This window comes from Lithobates pipiens, unplaced genomic scaffold, assembly GCF_037356315.1.
Source record: "Lithobates pipiens isolate NorthernLeopardFrog02 unplaced genomic scaffold, aLitPip1_a1.2 Scaffold_27, whole genome shotgun sequence".
NCBI classification, from domain to species: domain Eukaryota; kingdom Metazoa; phylum Chordata; class Amphibia; order Anura; family Ranidae; genus Lithobates; species Lithobates pipiens.
In genome coordinates this window covers 90,001,499-90,017,482 of record NW_027507788.1, presented here as the reverse complement: position 1 = coordinate 90,017,482, position 15,984 = coordinate 90,001,499, and the positions used below count along the sequence as shown (strand labels likewise).

The following is a 15,984-nucleotide window of genomic DNA, read 5'->3' as shown; positions in this document are numbered from 1 at the left end:
CGCAGCTCTCTGATGGGGACCGTACCCGCCTGGAGGGTCCGATCTCTCTTGAGGAGGTTCAGGCGGCTATTGTCTCCCTCAAGAGCTCAAAAACGCCGGGCCCGGATGGCCTACCGGCAGAGTTCTATAAAGCGCACGCGGATACGCTTGCGCCACGATTTCATGCCCTACTCCGTACTATGCTAACTGAAGGGAGTCTGCCCCCCACGATGTCTGAGGCGGTGATAGTAGTTATCCCTAAACCGAATAAGGACCCTGAGTACTGCTCCTCCTATCGCCCAATCTCTCTGCTTAATGTCGATGCGAAGATAGTGGCAAAAATTTTGGCAAATCGGCTTAACTCTGTTATTCTGACCCTGGTTCACGGTGATCAAACGGGCTTTATGCCGGGCAAGGGCACTGACATTAACATTAGGCGCCTCTATACCCACGTTTCTAGGGCGAGGGGTGGACAAGGACAGGGAGTGGTTGCGTCGCTCGACGCAGAAAAAGCGTTCGACTCTGTCGAATGGCAATTTCTCTGGGGAGTTTTGGAACGCTTTCGCTTTGGCCCTAAATTTATTTCCTGGATTCGGCTGCTTTACAATCACCCCATGGCCAGGGTCCGAACCAACGGTACGGTTTCGGAGGAGTTCGCATTGGGTAGAGGTACGAGACAGGGGTGCCCTCTGTCCCCTGGCCTCTTTGCACTAGCCATAGAGCCCCTGGCCATTCTTTTACGGGCATCGGAGGCATTCGGGGGGCTGCAAGTGGGTCCCCTTGAAGAAAAAATTTCGTTGTATGCGGACGATGCACTTCTTTACCTACCCGATGCATCTGTCTCCTTGCAGAGGGCCTTGGGTATGATGGAGGAATTTGCTTCCTTCTCGGGAATTAGAATTAATTGGGATAAATCCTTGCTGTTCTCACTCCCCCAGGATCCTCGTGCTGAAGTTACGCCGACGCCACTGAAATTTGTTCAGGGGTTCCGTTACTTGGGGATTCTGGTGCGAGGAGACCCTAAGCTCTATCTAGCAGACAATGTGTACCCTATCCTAGAAGACCTAACTGTTAAGTGCCAGATGTGGAAGTCTCTGCCCTTATCACCGGTGGGTAGAATTAACCTCTTGAAGATGACCTTTTTGCCAAAGTTCTTGTATGTCTTTCGGAACACCCCTACCCCGATCCCGAATTCTTTTTTCCTCAGGGCAGACCGGGTGATCAGTACGTTTATTTGGGCTGGAGCGGTGCCCAGGGTGGGGAGGCTAGCCCTCCAGCGGCCTCTTTCGGCTGGGGGCCTGGCCCTACCATGCCTGAAACAATATTATTGGGCGGCGGTACTGGTGACAGTGCGGTGGTGGTTTGTACAATCGAGATCCAATCCGTCGGTCAACCTAGAGGCGGCCATCCTGGGGTCTTATGCTGCGCTTAGTAATGTGGTATTTAGGGGCCCTAAAGCTCACCCTGCGGTCACGTCGAATATGGCGACGACGGTGCGTGTATGGATGCAGGTGGCAAGGAAACTTAATGGTCCTTTGGAGGTTTCACCTCATACGCCGTTGTGGGGCAATCCGCAATTGAGCCATTTCAAATCTATCCCAGATCCTGCCCTGTGGGCCAAATACGGCATCACGACTATACAGCAGATTATGCCTAGGGGGGTCCTCCTAAACTTTGATACTCTTAAGAGGGAGTTTGGGCTGCCGAATAAGATGTTTTTTAGATACCTGCAGCTGCGCCATGCGGCACGGGCCCAATTCCCTGCCCCAATCTCGGTCTGCTCGAACCAAATTGAAAAGTTTCTTATAGGCAAATATGCGGATCGGATCCTTTCCTCCCTGTACCTTAGGCTCTCCATTTCGGAACCCGAGACGGAGTCTGCCCTTTTTAGCAAATGGAGGTCTGATCTCCCATCACTTGATGAGGAGGACTGGCAGGAGGGCATTCAGAATTATATTCCCCGGATGATCTCTGCGCGCGACAGATTTATCCAACTGAAGTTTCTTCATAGGGCATACTACACTCCACAGAGACTTTCGAGAATATACCCACTAAGCTCAGATAGATGTCCAAAATGTGGTGTGGAGGTTGGGACATTTCTGCATGTGGTGTGGGAATGCCCAGCTATTCAGACCTTCTGGAAGGGGGTGGTGGGGGTGCTGAATTCGGTGGGGGGCCTCTCGGTGGGGCTGGACCCTGTGGTCTTGCTGTTGGGGGTATGTGACAAAGTGGTGGTGGGTACACATAGACAACTGTTTGTATTTTATGCGGCATTTTATGCCAGGAAGACTATTCTCCTTAACTGGAAGAAGGCGGACCCCCCTGGGATTTCACAATGGAAAGGGCTGATTGACTCCGCCCTTCCACTATATAAGCTGACATACATGAGTCGTAAGTGCCCGTCCAAATTTGATAAGATTTGGGGATCCTGGGTGGGAGTGTAGATGGGCTAATAGCGGGATGGGTGGTTGCGGGTTTCAGGATGTTCGGATGTTCTCCTGTATTTACTTGCTCATTGCTGAATGATGTGGGTTAAAAGCGGTACTGATGTGAACTGTTTGTCACTATAAGCTATGTCTGGAGATGTGATTTTTGCTCTTTTTCCCCCCTCCCCCCCCCCTTTTTCCTCTTCCCCTTCTTTTTCCCTTTTGCCTTATTTCCTTCCCTATACCTCTTGACCATCATCAGCTAAATTCTAAGTCTGTTTAACTGATTATACACTGAACACTCTGTTATGTTGAGATGTGCGATGCGCTGTTGTATCGCACCAATGTTTGTTTCATGTATTTAATGGTGATAAATAAAAAATTACCTGTTAAAAAAAAAACAGGTTTGCCCTCTTCTAGCAAACCAGAAAGTTTGACAGGTATCATCAATGAGCTCAAGCAATTGACAGGTAAGCTGCTGAGGGTGCATTACAGCCTGTTCTTGGGCTGACATTTCTGCTCGGACAGAGAAAAAAAACAATGTGAATAAAGTGGATAACATCACACATATTTATCCCTTAAGCGTGGACATTCTATTCCTTACAAATACCTATTCCTGACTAGCTGCCTTTAATATGTGTTTTGCTAGACATTAGACATGTGCATTCGTTTTCGTCCGAATGCATTTTCGTCCGAATTTCAGCTATTTTCGTTTTCGTTTTGACAAAAAAAGAGAGGGGGACGAGAGAGCGGCCCCCCCTCCCTCCTGAACCGTACCAGGCCACATGCCCTCAACATTGGGAGGATGCTTTGGGGGTCTGTGACCCCTCAAAGCACCTTGTCCCCATGTTGATGAGGACAAGGGCCTCATCCCCACAACCCTGGCCGGTGGTTGTGGAGGTCTGCGGGCGGGGGGCTTATCAGAATCTGGAAGCCCCCTTTAACAAGGTGACCCCCAGATCCCGGCCCCCCCCCTGTTTGAAATGGTAAGGGGGTACAAAAGTACCTCTACCATTTCACAAAGAAAGTGTAAAAAATGGTTAAACAAAACAAACACACTTTTGAAAAATTCCTTTATTAAAAATAAAAAAATAAAAAAAAGATTCCAGCGGCGGTAATCCACTCTTGCTATCCAGCGACGGACGGTCATCTCTCCAGCGATGTCTCATGTCATCCAGCGCAGCGAATACATCCTTCTTCTGTCTCCTCCACGGAGACACTGCAGGCATTCCGGCGGCTGACGTTTCTTATATACGGAGGGCGGGGCCACCCGTCACCTGACCCCGCCCCCCTCTGACGCAAGGGGAAACCCGGGGTTCCCTGTGACGTAGGGGTGACCCGCACCCCTCTGATGAAACACAGGCAGGTTTCAGAGGGGGGCGGGGTCACCCATACGTCACGGGGAACCCCGGGTTTCCCCTTGCGTCGGAGGGGGGCGGGGTCAGGTGACGGGTGGCCCTGCCCTCCGTATATAAGAAACGTCAGCCGCCGGAATGCCTGCAGTGTCTCCGTGGAGGAGACAGAAGAAGGATGGAGGATCGCTGCGCTGGATGAGATGAGACATCGCTGGAGAGATGATCGTCCGTCGCTGGATAGCAAGAGTGGATTACCGCCACTGGAATCTTTTTTTTATTTTTTTATTTTTAATAAAGGAATTTTTCAAAAGTGTGTTTGTTTTATTTAACCATTTTTTACACTTTCTTTGTGAAATGGTAGGGGTACTTTTGTACCCCCTTACCATTTCAAACAGGGGGGGGGGCGGGATCTGGGGGTCCCCTTGTTAAAGGTTGCTTCCAGATTCTGATAAGCCCCCCGCCCGCAGACCTCCACAACCAACGGCCAGGGTTGTGGGGATGAGGCCCTTGTCCTCATCAACATGGGGACAAGGTGCTTTGAGGGGTCATGGACCCCCAAAGCATCCTCCCAATGTTGAGGGCATGTGGCCTGGTACGGTTCAGGAGGGAGGGGGGGCCGCTCTCTCGTCCCCCCCTCTTTTCCTGCGGCCTGCCAGGTTGCGTGCTCGGATAAAGGGTCTGGTATGGATTTTTAGGGGGAACCCCACTTCAATTTTTTTTAAAATTTGACGCGGGGTTCCCCTTAATATCCATACCAGACCTGAAGGGCCTGGTAATTGAATTTGGGGGACCCCCACGCTTTTTTATTTATTTATTTATTTTTTTATCAATGACTTTCAATGAGTGTTCTCTGTATTACGGAGCCGACAATTCATAATAGCTGCGAGTGATTTTAAAGGACTTTTTTTCCTGCATAAATGACACTTTGTGCAGGGACAATTCTAAGCATGGGAAACATGCGCCCCTTCACAGGCATACTATAGACAACCCCCCCCTACGAAATTTAAAGGAATATTACACTTTTATTGTTTCACTTTAATCATTATTAAAATCACTGCTCCCGAAAAAACGGCCGTTTTTAAAACTTTTTTTTGCATTGATACATGTCCCCTGGGGCAGGACCCGGGTCCCCAAACACTTTTTAGGACAGTAACTTGCAAATTAGCCTTTAAAATTAGCACTTTAGATTTTGAACGTTGGAGTCCCATAGACTTTAATAGGGTTCTAAAGTATGCTATATAGTCGTCGAATCTTCTTTATACATTCGACAGACACCATAAGCCTTCCAAGACAGATTCGACCGTAATTCATGTGGATTTTCGGACGAATGCAATTTTTGAACGAAAAACAAAATAAATAAAAACGAATTTCGGGAGTAACTAAATAAATTAAGTTTTCGGACGAAAACGAAATTCCGAAACGAAATATTTTACTCTGCACATGTCTACTAGACATACCTATGCACATGATCAGCTTAAAGTAGGCCAATACTCAAAGTTTAAAATTCCATAAGTGAATCTTGTTAGAAGAGTGAAAAAAAATTGAATAGCTAAACTAAATAATATTCTAAAATCATAAAAAAAAACAAAGAAAAAACAGAGTGTACCAAAAACTAAAAGAGGGTACACCAGCCTAGTGCATTAACATGATACTACTTTATTGTAAAAAAAAATAAAAATCTATAAATCCAATATACTCACAAGAGTAAACAGTAGCAAGCATAAAATCAGTCCGGCCTTAATGCTGAAACAATGCCCATCCAAAGGTGGCCATAGCTTACAGAATTCAAGTGCAATGCCCTCTTCATCAGGGCTAAACTTAACAACCTCTCTGCAGTGTGTATATATATATATATATATACATATTTATATACATATTACAATAAAGTGGTCACATGCTAATGCACTAGGCCTGTGCAGTCTTTTTTTTTGGGGGGTGGGTACAGTCGGTGGTCTAAGGATTCCCCTATCTGAATTGGGCAGCAAGACAGATGTGTAGCAGATTTCCCCAGGGTCAGTTCCTTCCTTGGTCTGGTGACACAGAAGAAGAACACTTCCTGAGACTGTCCCGCTATATCAGGGACGTGGTGAGGTGAGTGGCTGGTAAGGCACTGATTAGTATCTAAGCCAGATACACACAGGTTACATATGCCATGGTCGCTAGAGCAAGAGTAATAATTTTAGCACTAGACCTCCTCTGTAACTCTAAATGTAACCTGCAAAAAAATTGAAAGCATCACCTATGAAGTTTTATAGGTACTGAAGTTTGTTGCCATTCCACAAGTGTGGCATTTTTTAAGTGTGACATGTCGGATATCTATTTACTCGGCATAACATCATCTTTCATATTATATATAAAAAAAAAAAAAATCAGGCTAACTATAGTGGGTTTTTTTTCATGAAAGTTTTTTTCCCCCAAAAAAAGCGTTTATAAAAATTGTTGCGCAAATACCATGTGACATAAAAAGTTGCAATGACCACCATTTTATTCCCTAGGCTGCCTGCTAAAACTATATAATGTTTGAGAGTTCTGAGTAATTTTCTATCAAAAAAAAAAAAAATGATGATTTGTGTATGCAAGAGGGAAGTGTCAGAATGAACCCATGTTTTTCCTTGTAGTTAAGAGGGCTGGGCTGAAAGGGAGCATTTGTCTTTTAGACACATGTCCTCTTCTATGACACTGCAGTGAGAGGCGTGCCTCCACTGCAGGATTTTTATTGGACAGCTGGGAGCAATGGTACTTTACCATTGGTCCAAGACTCCAAGGTGTTCATTGAGCTCAGTGCCTCTGACAAGCAGTGAGGAGAGGCACTGTGTGCTCATCCTCCTAGTCTGCTGCAGAGTGTGTCAGCTTGTATTTAAAGTGAGCGCTCTGTATTTAGCTTCTGATAGGCAGCTCAAGGAGCCCCATATCTGTGGAACCATAGGTCATAGGAGCCCCAAATGTTTTGCCAGTGGTGGGGTAGGATTTGGGCTGCATACCACCTATCTATCTGTGGCCCCAGGTCACCGCCCTATGACCCTCGAAGCTTGATTTCTTTTCTTGCTTTCTTTTTTTTATGTTAGTGACAGGTGAGGCCCTGCCTCGCCTGCCTCCCCTGACTGCATGTCCCTGCACTACACACATTTTCATAGACTTGAGGTTCCAGCTCACCTGAATTGCTGACAGGGATTTCTTGTTCTTTGGCACACACAGTCGTTACCTAAGAGAAAATGCTGCCCAAGATTACATTCATACTTGCCAAATATACTCAACAACAGACTCATATGCTTAGCAAATCTAGCGCTGTTCCCCCAGCTTTCCTTCTTATGTCATTGGAAGCTGGTTGTCTCTTTCTGGTTCCAAGAGGTCCCTCTTCAGGTACAGAGCTAGCACCTCATAGCAACCCTATTAGCAGCCTCCCTGGGTGCCCCATGGAAGTGGTACAAAGCACCAAGTGACAGGCAGTTCACAGGCTGGGTCCCAACCTGTTACAATGACTGCAACCAAACCCAGCTACCCAATGTCTGCAGTGCACTAGTCCCAGGGGAACATGCAGTAAACTGGCCACCAATGCAAGAGGGAGCACTGGCCACCAATGTAAAAGGGTATACTGAGCACTGACCACAAGTGTAGGAGGGTACACTGAGCACTGACCTCAAATGTATGGAAACACATTGACTTTCAATTTAAGAGGGCATACTGAGCACAAACTGCCAGTATATGGGGATACACCGAGCACTGATAACCAAAGCAAGAGGAACACTGAGCATGGGCCGCCAGTGAAGATGATGAGGGCACATAGCACTGACTGCCAGTATAAGGGGGCACACTGAATACAGACCACCATTGTAATGCGGCATACTGTGCACCATTGTAAGTGGGCACACTGAGCAACTAATGTACATAGTCCTAAACCCCCCACGCCATACGCTACATAATTCTGACCCCTTTACTCTATACGCTGTATGTTACACAATACGAGGGGGCAGTGGCTACACAGTCCTGACTGCTATACTTTAAACACTGTTTGGTATGTTATGTAGCTGCACCATATACAGTGCCTTGAAAAAATATTCATACCCCTTGAAATTTTCCAAATTTTGTCAGGTTACAACCAAAAACGTAAATGTATTTTATTGGGATTTTATACATAGTGGCACATAAAGCCCCATACACACTATAAGATTGCATGCTGATTTTTGTCATCAGATTTACCAAAACCATGTAGTAGAAGGGCCTGCCTGATTGCATACAAATTGAAACTCCTAATGTTTGACCTCATATTATATGGTTTTGGTAATTCTGAAGGAAAAACTCAGCAGAAAATCTGATAGTGAGTATGGGGCTTATTGTGAAGTGTTAGAAAAATGATCAGTGGTTTTCAAATTTGTTTACAAATAAATATGTGAAAAGTGTGTTGTGCATTTGTAGGCTCCTCACCAGCCTAAATGCATTATCCCAAGGATACTTTGTTTATAACATTTTTAACCACTTCAGCCCCGGAAGATTTTACCCCCTTTCTGACCAGAGCACTTTTTGAGATTCGGCAATGTGTGTCGCTTTAACTGACAATTGCGTGGTTGTGCGCTGTTGCACCCAAAATCAACATCCTTTTTTTTTCCCCACAAATAGAGCTTTCTTTGGTGGTATTTGAGCACCTCTGTGGTTTTTATTTTTTGCACTATAAACAAAAAAAGAGCGACAATTTTTACTTTTTGCTATAATAAACGTACCCCAAAATATATAAAAAATATATTTTTTTTCCTCAGTTTAGGCCGATATGTATTCTTCTACATATTTTTGGTAAACAAAAAATTGCAATAAGTGTATATTGATTAGTTTGCGCAAAAGTTATAAGATATACAAAATAGTGGATAGTTTTATGGCATTTTTATCATTCATTTATTTTTGTTAGTAATGGTGACGATATGCAATTTTTATTGGGACTGCGACATTATGGCAGACACATCGGACACTTTTGACACTATTTTGGGACCACTGTCATTTATACAGCGATCATTGCTATAAAAATGCACTGATTACAGTGTAAATGACACTGGCAGGGAAGGGGCTAACCACTAGGGGAGCGATGAAGGGGTTAAGTGTGTCCTAGGGAGTGATTCTAACTGGGGGTGATGGGCTCCAAGTCACAATCACCACTCCGAATGACAGGGAGCAGTGATCTCTGTCATAACACAAGGCAGAATGGGGAAATACCCTGTTTAAATAGGCACTTCCCAGTTCTACGGCCCCGTGACACAATCTCTGGGAGACCGGTGGACATAGAATCCGCCGGTCACGTGGGCATGGTCACGCTGTCCACGGCATGTGCCTGCCATCCCCGCCTCTTAAAGGGACATACAGGTACGCCCCTTTGCCCACCACTGCCATTGTGCCGACATTCTGTTGCTTGTTCTTTTGCAGTTGTCAGGAAAACTTGTCAGAAATGACTCATGCAGATAGCGGAGGAATGAGGCAGCAGACATAAATGACACTAATGCCGTGTACACACGATCAGAATTCTCGTCGAAAAAAGCTCTGATGGTTTTCCCGTCGGAAATTCCGCTGAAAGTGTCTTGCCTACGCACGGTCACACCAAATTCTGCCCGCCAAGAACACTGACGTACAACACGTATGACGGGACTAGAAAAAGGAATTTCAATACCTAGTAGCCAATAGCTTCCATCTCGTAGTTGAATCTGAGCATGCGTGAGTTTTTGTGCATCGGAATTGCATACACACGATCGGAATTTCTGATAGATAGTTTTTCCATCGAGAAAGTTGAGAACATGCTATCAAAGTTTTGCTGGCGGGAATTTGGCCAGCTAAATTCCGATGGAACATACACACGGCTGCATTTTCCGATGAAAAGCTCTCATCTGTCTTTTGCTGGCCGAAATTCCGATCGTGTGTACATGGCATTAGTGCTTTGGATTGAGACACGTACATGTTATGAAAAAAAGAATATCCCTCTATATTTCATGTCTGAGGCTTACAATCAATTCTTATATTTCATCGTTCTATTTTTAAATTCTCAGGTTTGTGAAAGGTTTATTTTGCACATTAAACTTACCTTGGTGTGGAGCTTGGCCAATTGCTTTTCATCAAGGTTAGTCTGTTTGTAAACCCTCGTCTTGTAGCGGAACTGAAAATATACAGCAAAACATAGAAATCAGCTAAATGGAACATTTCATGAACTCATTACAAGGACAATTCGCAAGCTGATATAAAATTGACTTAACAAAAGCATAAAAAGCTCCGTTAAACAAAATATTCTCAAACTTTTTGTAACCATGGTGATCAGTCTGTGGAGAGCAACAATCTGGGAACAAACATACAAAAAAGTTTATGCAATGAAACGATAATGCAGTGTGCAATAATCATATGTAAGCTATAGAAACCCATACTGACTAATCAAATTTCACCGTTCTTCAGTTTACTGCATTGAGACTTGTGGCTAGTCATAATATCTGTTGTTAGAATAAAATATTTTTAAAATGTGCCCAATGCAAAGAAGAAAGAGAAGCTGTTGCTGGAAGAATAAACACAACTTACTTGCTGGGGGGGATCCAGGATAGATAAAGATCTGGGGGTCCAGGAAACATAGATGGGGCAAAAAAGATCAAATTCCTGACGAAAAGCTGATGCTCTCTGCCAGAAAGTTGTCAATGGCAAGAAGGTTTACCTTCCAATATGACAATGACCCTAGTAAGGAAGAGGGGAGATTGGGCAAGGACTACTCCAAAAATTGCCCTCAATCACATGTGATGGTAAGGACTATTGCGGTACCCAAATACACTGTAGAATTTTGATAAAAATAATGTTTATTACAAAATATACAAAAATATATACATAAATTACAACAGAAACAACAAAGTAAATGTTGCAAACATCCAAGTGACAAAAACAGTAAAATGAATCATTGCAGAGCCCCCACAGATATATAGATGCACAATGATGTGGGTATAGACGTGGACCTCAACAAATTTCGTGGCCACTGCCACTTCCTCAGGAAGCGTCAACCAAAACATCTATAAAACATATAATTAAGATTACAGTAACACAGAAAACTAGATTAAAACTGTAATACCAAAACATAGTGATATTGGAGTATTAAATAAGAACAAGCATGACTCACCAATGAAAGCCCATGTGGGCTACAGATGGCATAAACTGTGAAACCCGTGAACGGGTGTTCCCCCTGGGGGCAGACATGGGGGCTATTGGGACGGACTAAAGATAAGCAAGAAATAAATTAACACCATGTGGGTTTCAGCATAGAGCAATTGCACAGATAGGAAAAAAAATGGAAAAGTAAGAAGGAAAAGCAAAAGATAGGAAAGGGAGAAAAGGGGAAAAGTATATTGAGAAGGGAAAAAATAGGGGAGGGGGAAGGAAAAGGGGCAGGGAGTAGGGGGGAAAAGGAACAATAGTATAGGGCGTATTGATAAAAAAAAAACTTTTTTTTTTCACTTGGCACTATACTATTGTTCCTTTTTTTCCCCCTACTCCCTGCCCATTTTCCTTCCCCCTCCCCAATTTTTTTCCCTTCTCAATGTACTTTGCCCCTTTTCTATCTTTTGCACTTCCTTCTTACTTTTCCATTTTTTTCTTATCTGTGCAATTGCTCTATGCTGAAACCCACGTGGTATTCATTTATTTCTTGTTTATCTTTAGTCCATCCCAATAGCCCCCCATGTCCATCCCCAGGGGGAACACCCATTCACGGGTGTCTCAGTTTATGCCGTCTGTTGCCCACATGGACTTCCATTGTTGAGCCATGCTGGTTCTTATTTAATACCCCAATATCAATCTAGTTTTCTGTGTTACTGTAATCTTATTTATATCTTTTATAGATGTTTTGGTTGATGCTTCCTGAGAAAGTGGCATTGGCCACAAAACTTGTTGAAGTCCACACCTATACCCACATCATTGTGCCTCTATATATCTGTGGGGGCTCTGCAATTATTAATTATTTTACAGTTTTTGCCACTTGGATGTTTGCAATTCTGTTCTGTTGTAATTTATGTATATATTTTTGTATATTTTGTAATATCTTCCAGCTCAGGTGATTTGTATATTGAAATCATATCCCCTATCAAGCTTCTCTTCTCCAGAGACAATAAGTTCAGTGCTTGCAACCTTTCCTTATAACTAATATCATCCAGACCCTTTATTAGCTTTGTTGCCCTTCTCTGTACTCACTCCATTTCCAGTACATCCTTCCTGAGGACTGGTGCCCAGAACTGGACAGCATACTCTAGGTGCGGCCAGACCAGAGTCTTGTAGAGCGGGAGAATTATCATTTTATCTCTGGAATGAATCCCCTTTTTAATGCATGCCAATATTCTGTTTGCTTTGTTAGCAGCAGCTTGGCATTGCATGCCATTGCTGAGCCTATCATCTACTAGGACCCCAGGTCCTTTTCCATCCTAGATTTTCCCAGAGGTTAATAGATTGGTTTGGCAAGAACGATTCTTCATGAATACATGCTAAGTACTGCTAATGATACCATTCTCATTACTAAACTCTTGTATGTAGTCCCTTATCACCCCTTCCAAGAGTTTACATACCATTAATGTTAGGCTAACTGGTCTGTAATTCCCAGGGATGTATTTCGGGCCCTTTTTAAATATTGGTGCTACATTGGCTTTTCTCCAATCAGCTGGTACCATTCCAGTCAGTAGACTAAGTAAAAATTAGGAACAGTGGTCTGGTAATTACTTGACTGAGTTCCCCAAGTACCCTCGGGTGCAAGCCATCTGGTCCTCGTGATTTATTAATGTTAAGTTTCCCAAGTCTAATTTTAATTTTGTCCTCTGGATAAACACTGCAGTTTTGGTTAGTGAAGCCCCCCCCCCCCCCAATTCCCTCGTGAAGGCTGAGAAGAATAAATTCAATACCTTCGCCATCTCCCCATCTTTGTAACCAGATGTCCTTCCTCATTCTTTATGGGGCCAATATGGTCTGTCCTCCTTTTTTACTGTTTACATACTTAAAGAATTTCTTGGGATTTTTTTTCTTGCTCTCCTCCGCTATGTGTCATTCATGTTCTATCTTAGCCATCCTTATTACACCCTTACATTTCTTTCTGCATTCTTTATAAAGTCTGAATGCTGATGATGATCCCTGAATTTTGTATTTTTTTGAAGACCTTCTCTTTTGCTTTTATATGCATTTTTACATTGGAATTAAGCCATCCCGGACTTTTGTTTGCTCTTTTAAATTTATTACCCAATGGAATGCATTGGCTAATGCTCTTATTTAATTTGCTCTTAAAGCAAACCCATCTCTCCTCCGTGTTCTTTGTTCCTAAGATGTTATCCCAATTTATGCCTTCTAGCAAGGTTTTTAGTTTAGGGAAGTTGGCTCTTTTGAAATTCAGTGTTTTTGTATTCCCACAATTAAGGATTGGTAAGCAGCAATATATTACATTTTTGATTTTGGGATTTTAATACCTCTTTAACTGCTTTGCTACTACTCTACATCTTTAACCACTTGACCTCTGGAAGATTTTATTATGATCAGACCATTTTTTCTATTCATCACTTTAACTGCCAATTGCTTGGTCATGCAACACGGTACCCAAATTAAATGTATATAATTTTTTATTTTTTATTTTTTACACAAATAGAGCTTTTGTTTTTTGTTCACCACTGGGTTTTTTTTTATTATATAAACAAAAAAGGGCAAAAGTTTGAAAAAAAAAAAAAAACACAACAATATGTTATACTTTCTGTCTGGTATAAAACATATCCAACAAAATCAAATGTCTTCATAAATTTAGGGAAAAATGTACTCTATGTCCTTGGTAAAAAAAAAATCCCCAATAAGTGTAGATTTATTAACTGGTTTGTGTGAAAGTTATAGCGTCTACAAACTGTAGTGTATATATACTGGAATTTACCTTCATGCATTCTATGGTAAAAAACTTCTGTATCCAGATACCCTACAATGCCCTCCTTATACTTACGGGAGCCAATCTTGATCCAGCGATGTGCACAAGAGCACCATCTCTCCCTTCTTATTGATTGACACACAGCAGTGGGAACCTTTGGCTCCCACTGCTGTCAATTACCGCCAGTAAGGAGAGAGTGGGGCCGAGTACCACTGTGTTGATGGATGAGAGCAAGCCTGCATGAGGGCCCCCGTAAGAAGCAGGGGAGCTCTCTGAAGAGGAGGACCCAAGAGCACCGGCAGGCTCTGTTCAAAATCTTTACACAGAGTAGGTACTACTGTTATTTATTAGCGTATAACACGCATATTTTTCCCCTAAAATCAGGGGAAAATCGTGGGTGCATGTTATCCACCTATCCCTGCTGTCTCTGAGGGAAAAGGAGCCGCTGAATTACATAGAGCCATGATCTCCTGTGTACCTGGCGCTCCGTCACTCACAGCCACACCTCCTGACCCCACATTAGGCCACTCAACTATTATATGAGCAGGGCCAGGAGGCGTGGCTGTGAGTAATGGAGTGCCGGGTACACAGGAGATCGTGGCTCTGTGTAATTCAGTGGTGTTCGCTCCTCCTCTTCCCTCAGAGACAGCAGGGGTAATCCAACACTGGCAAGGCTGCAATGATGGGGAAGGTGAGGCTGCAGAGTGGCACTGAACAGGCTGCATTGTTGGTCAATTTAATGGCTGCAGATGGGCACTGAGAAGGGTGCATTGATGAGCTGTGACCCTAATTTTGCTTCTAAGTTTTTTATTTAAAATGTACATTTTTTCCTTAAACTTCCCTCCTAAAATTGGGGTGCGTGATAAACACTGATAAATATGGTAATTATCATTTTGTTATAAAATTGTTTGTTTTTTTTTTTTTTTTTTTCTAAAAAAACTTTCACATTTACATACTTTTACAACCACTTTAAGCAGCTCTGATTTTTTGACTGCCTATCGCATGTGAGCAGCGACTTATAGTGTGACTGTGAAAGTGTGATGGGCAATCAGGAACTGGCACTGACTGACACTGGCTGGGAGGGACACTAACTGACACTATTTGACATCGGTAGTGACACTAATACAGTGATAATACTGTCATTGTACTAATGCCACTGGCTGGGTTATGGGGGTGATCAGGAGGGCAATCAAGTGGTTACCTATGTGCCTAACAAGTGTATGGGTCCTGATTTTACTCACAGACTGGCTGGCTTTGCTTCCTGATCTCACTTGTGTAGATCAGTAAGAAAGATCAAGAAGCAGAACCAGACAGATCTGAGCCGTGTGTTTACCAACACACACAGATCCATGTACTGTTGTTGGCTACAGCCATCAGCAGGCTCACAGCCAAAAGCATTGACTATGGGTCTGGCGACAAACTCGTGCCGTGTCCAACCACATCACGAGAGGAAGGGTGCGCCTATCTGCCTGTAAACCAATGAGTTCCCACAACAAAGCCAGCGGCCAGCAGTAAATGTTAAACTGCTGATCGGCAAGTGGTTAAATGGCAAAATGGTAGATGGTAATTAATGAAGATGATGGAAGTTATGATAGAAAAAAAATTGCTGAATGTCTAAGAATCAACAGCACCACATCATTTGTTTGAAAATTAAATAAAAGAACCAAGGTATGTGATTTTTAAGGTGCCAAAACACGACAAAATAAAAATGTCAAAATTTTATTAGAAACATCTAAAAATCAACATATTGTTGTCAAATAAAACCATGCAATACATGAAACGGATGCAACTAATAGGATCTCTACATGCTTCGCCATAACGATGGCTTCCTCAGGAGAACTTTTATTAGGCACTGCATGCATGATAACTATAAATTGAAAATAACAAAATTTAGAGGCAATGAAACAAAAACATACTTAACCAGTTCCCGACCAGCGCACGCTGATGTACATCGGCAGAATGGCACGGGCAGGCATATTGGCGTACAGGTACGTCCAATCTTTAATGCCACCCATCCTGGTCGGGACCCCCATGAGTCCGGACGCGGATCCTGCGGACTCGATCGCTGCGGGCATACTCGCGATTGTCTCACGGGGCGGCTGAACTGAGAAATGCCATTGTAAACAGCATCTCCCCGTTCTGCCTAGCAACAAGTGACACTGATCTCTGCTCCATGTGATTGGAGCAGAGATCAGTGTTCACTAAATGAAAGCCCAGCCCCCAACAGTTAGTAACACACCCCTAGGAACACTTAACCCCTACACTGCCACCCACTGGTTAACCCCTTCACTTCCAGTGTCATTTACACAGGAATCACTGCATTTGTATAGCAGTGATTGTTGTA

General features: G+C 43.4%; 1 protein-coding gene across 2 annotated transcripts in view; it reads right to left on the bottom strand.

Annotated features, from left to right (window-relative positions):
• SHANK1 (SH3 and multiple ankyrin repeat domains 1) overlaps positions 1-15,984 on the bottom strand; it is a 933,614-nt gene that overhangs the window by 492,349 nt on the left and 425,281 nt on the right. For both annotated transcript variants that reach the window (XM_077457204.1, XM_077457205.1), the window contains exon 4: positions 9,816-9,887. In XM_077457204.1, the coding sequence (XP_077313330.1) occupies positions 9,816-9,887 (72 nt within the window). The remainder of the gene's footprint in view (positions 1-9,815; positions 9,888-15,984) is intronic.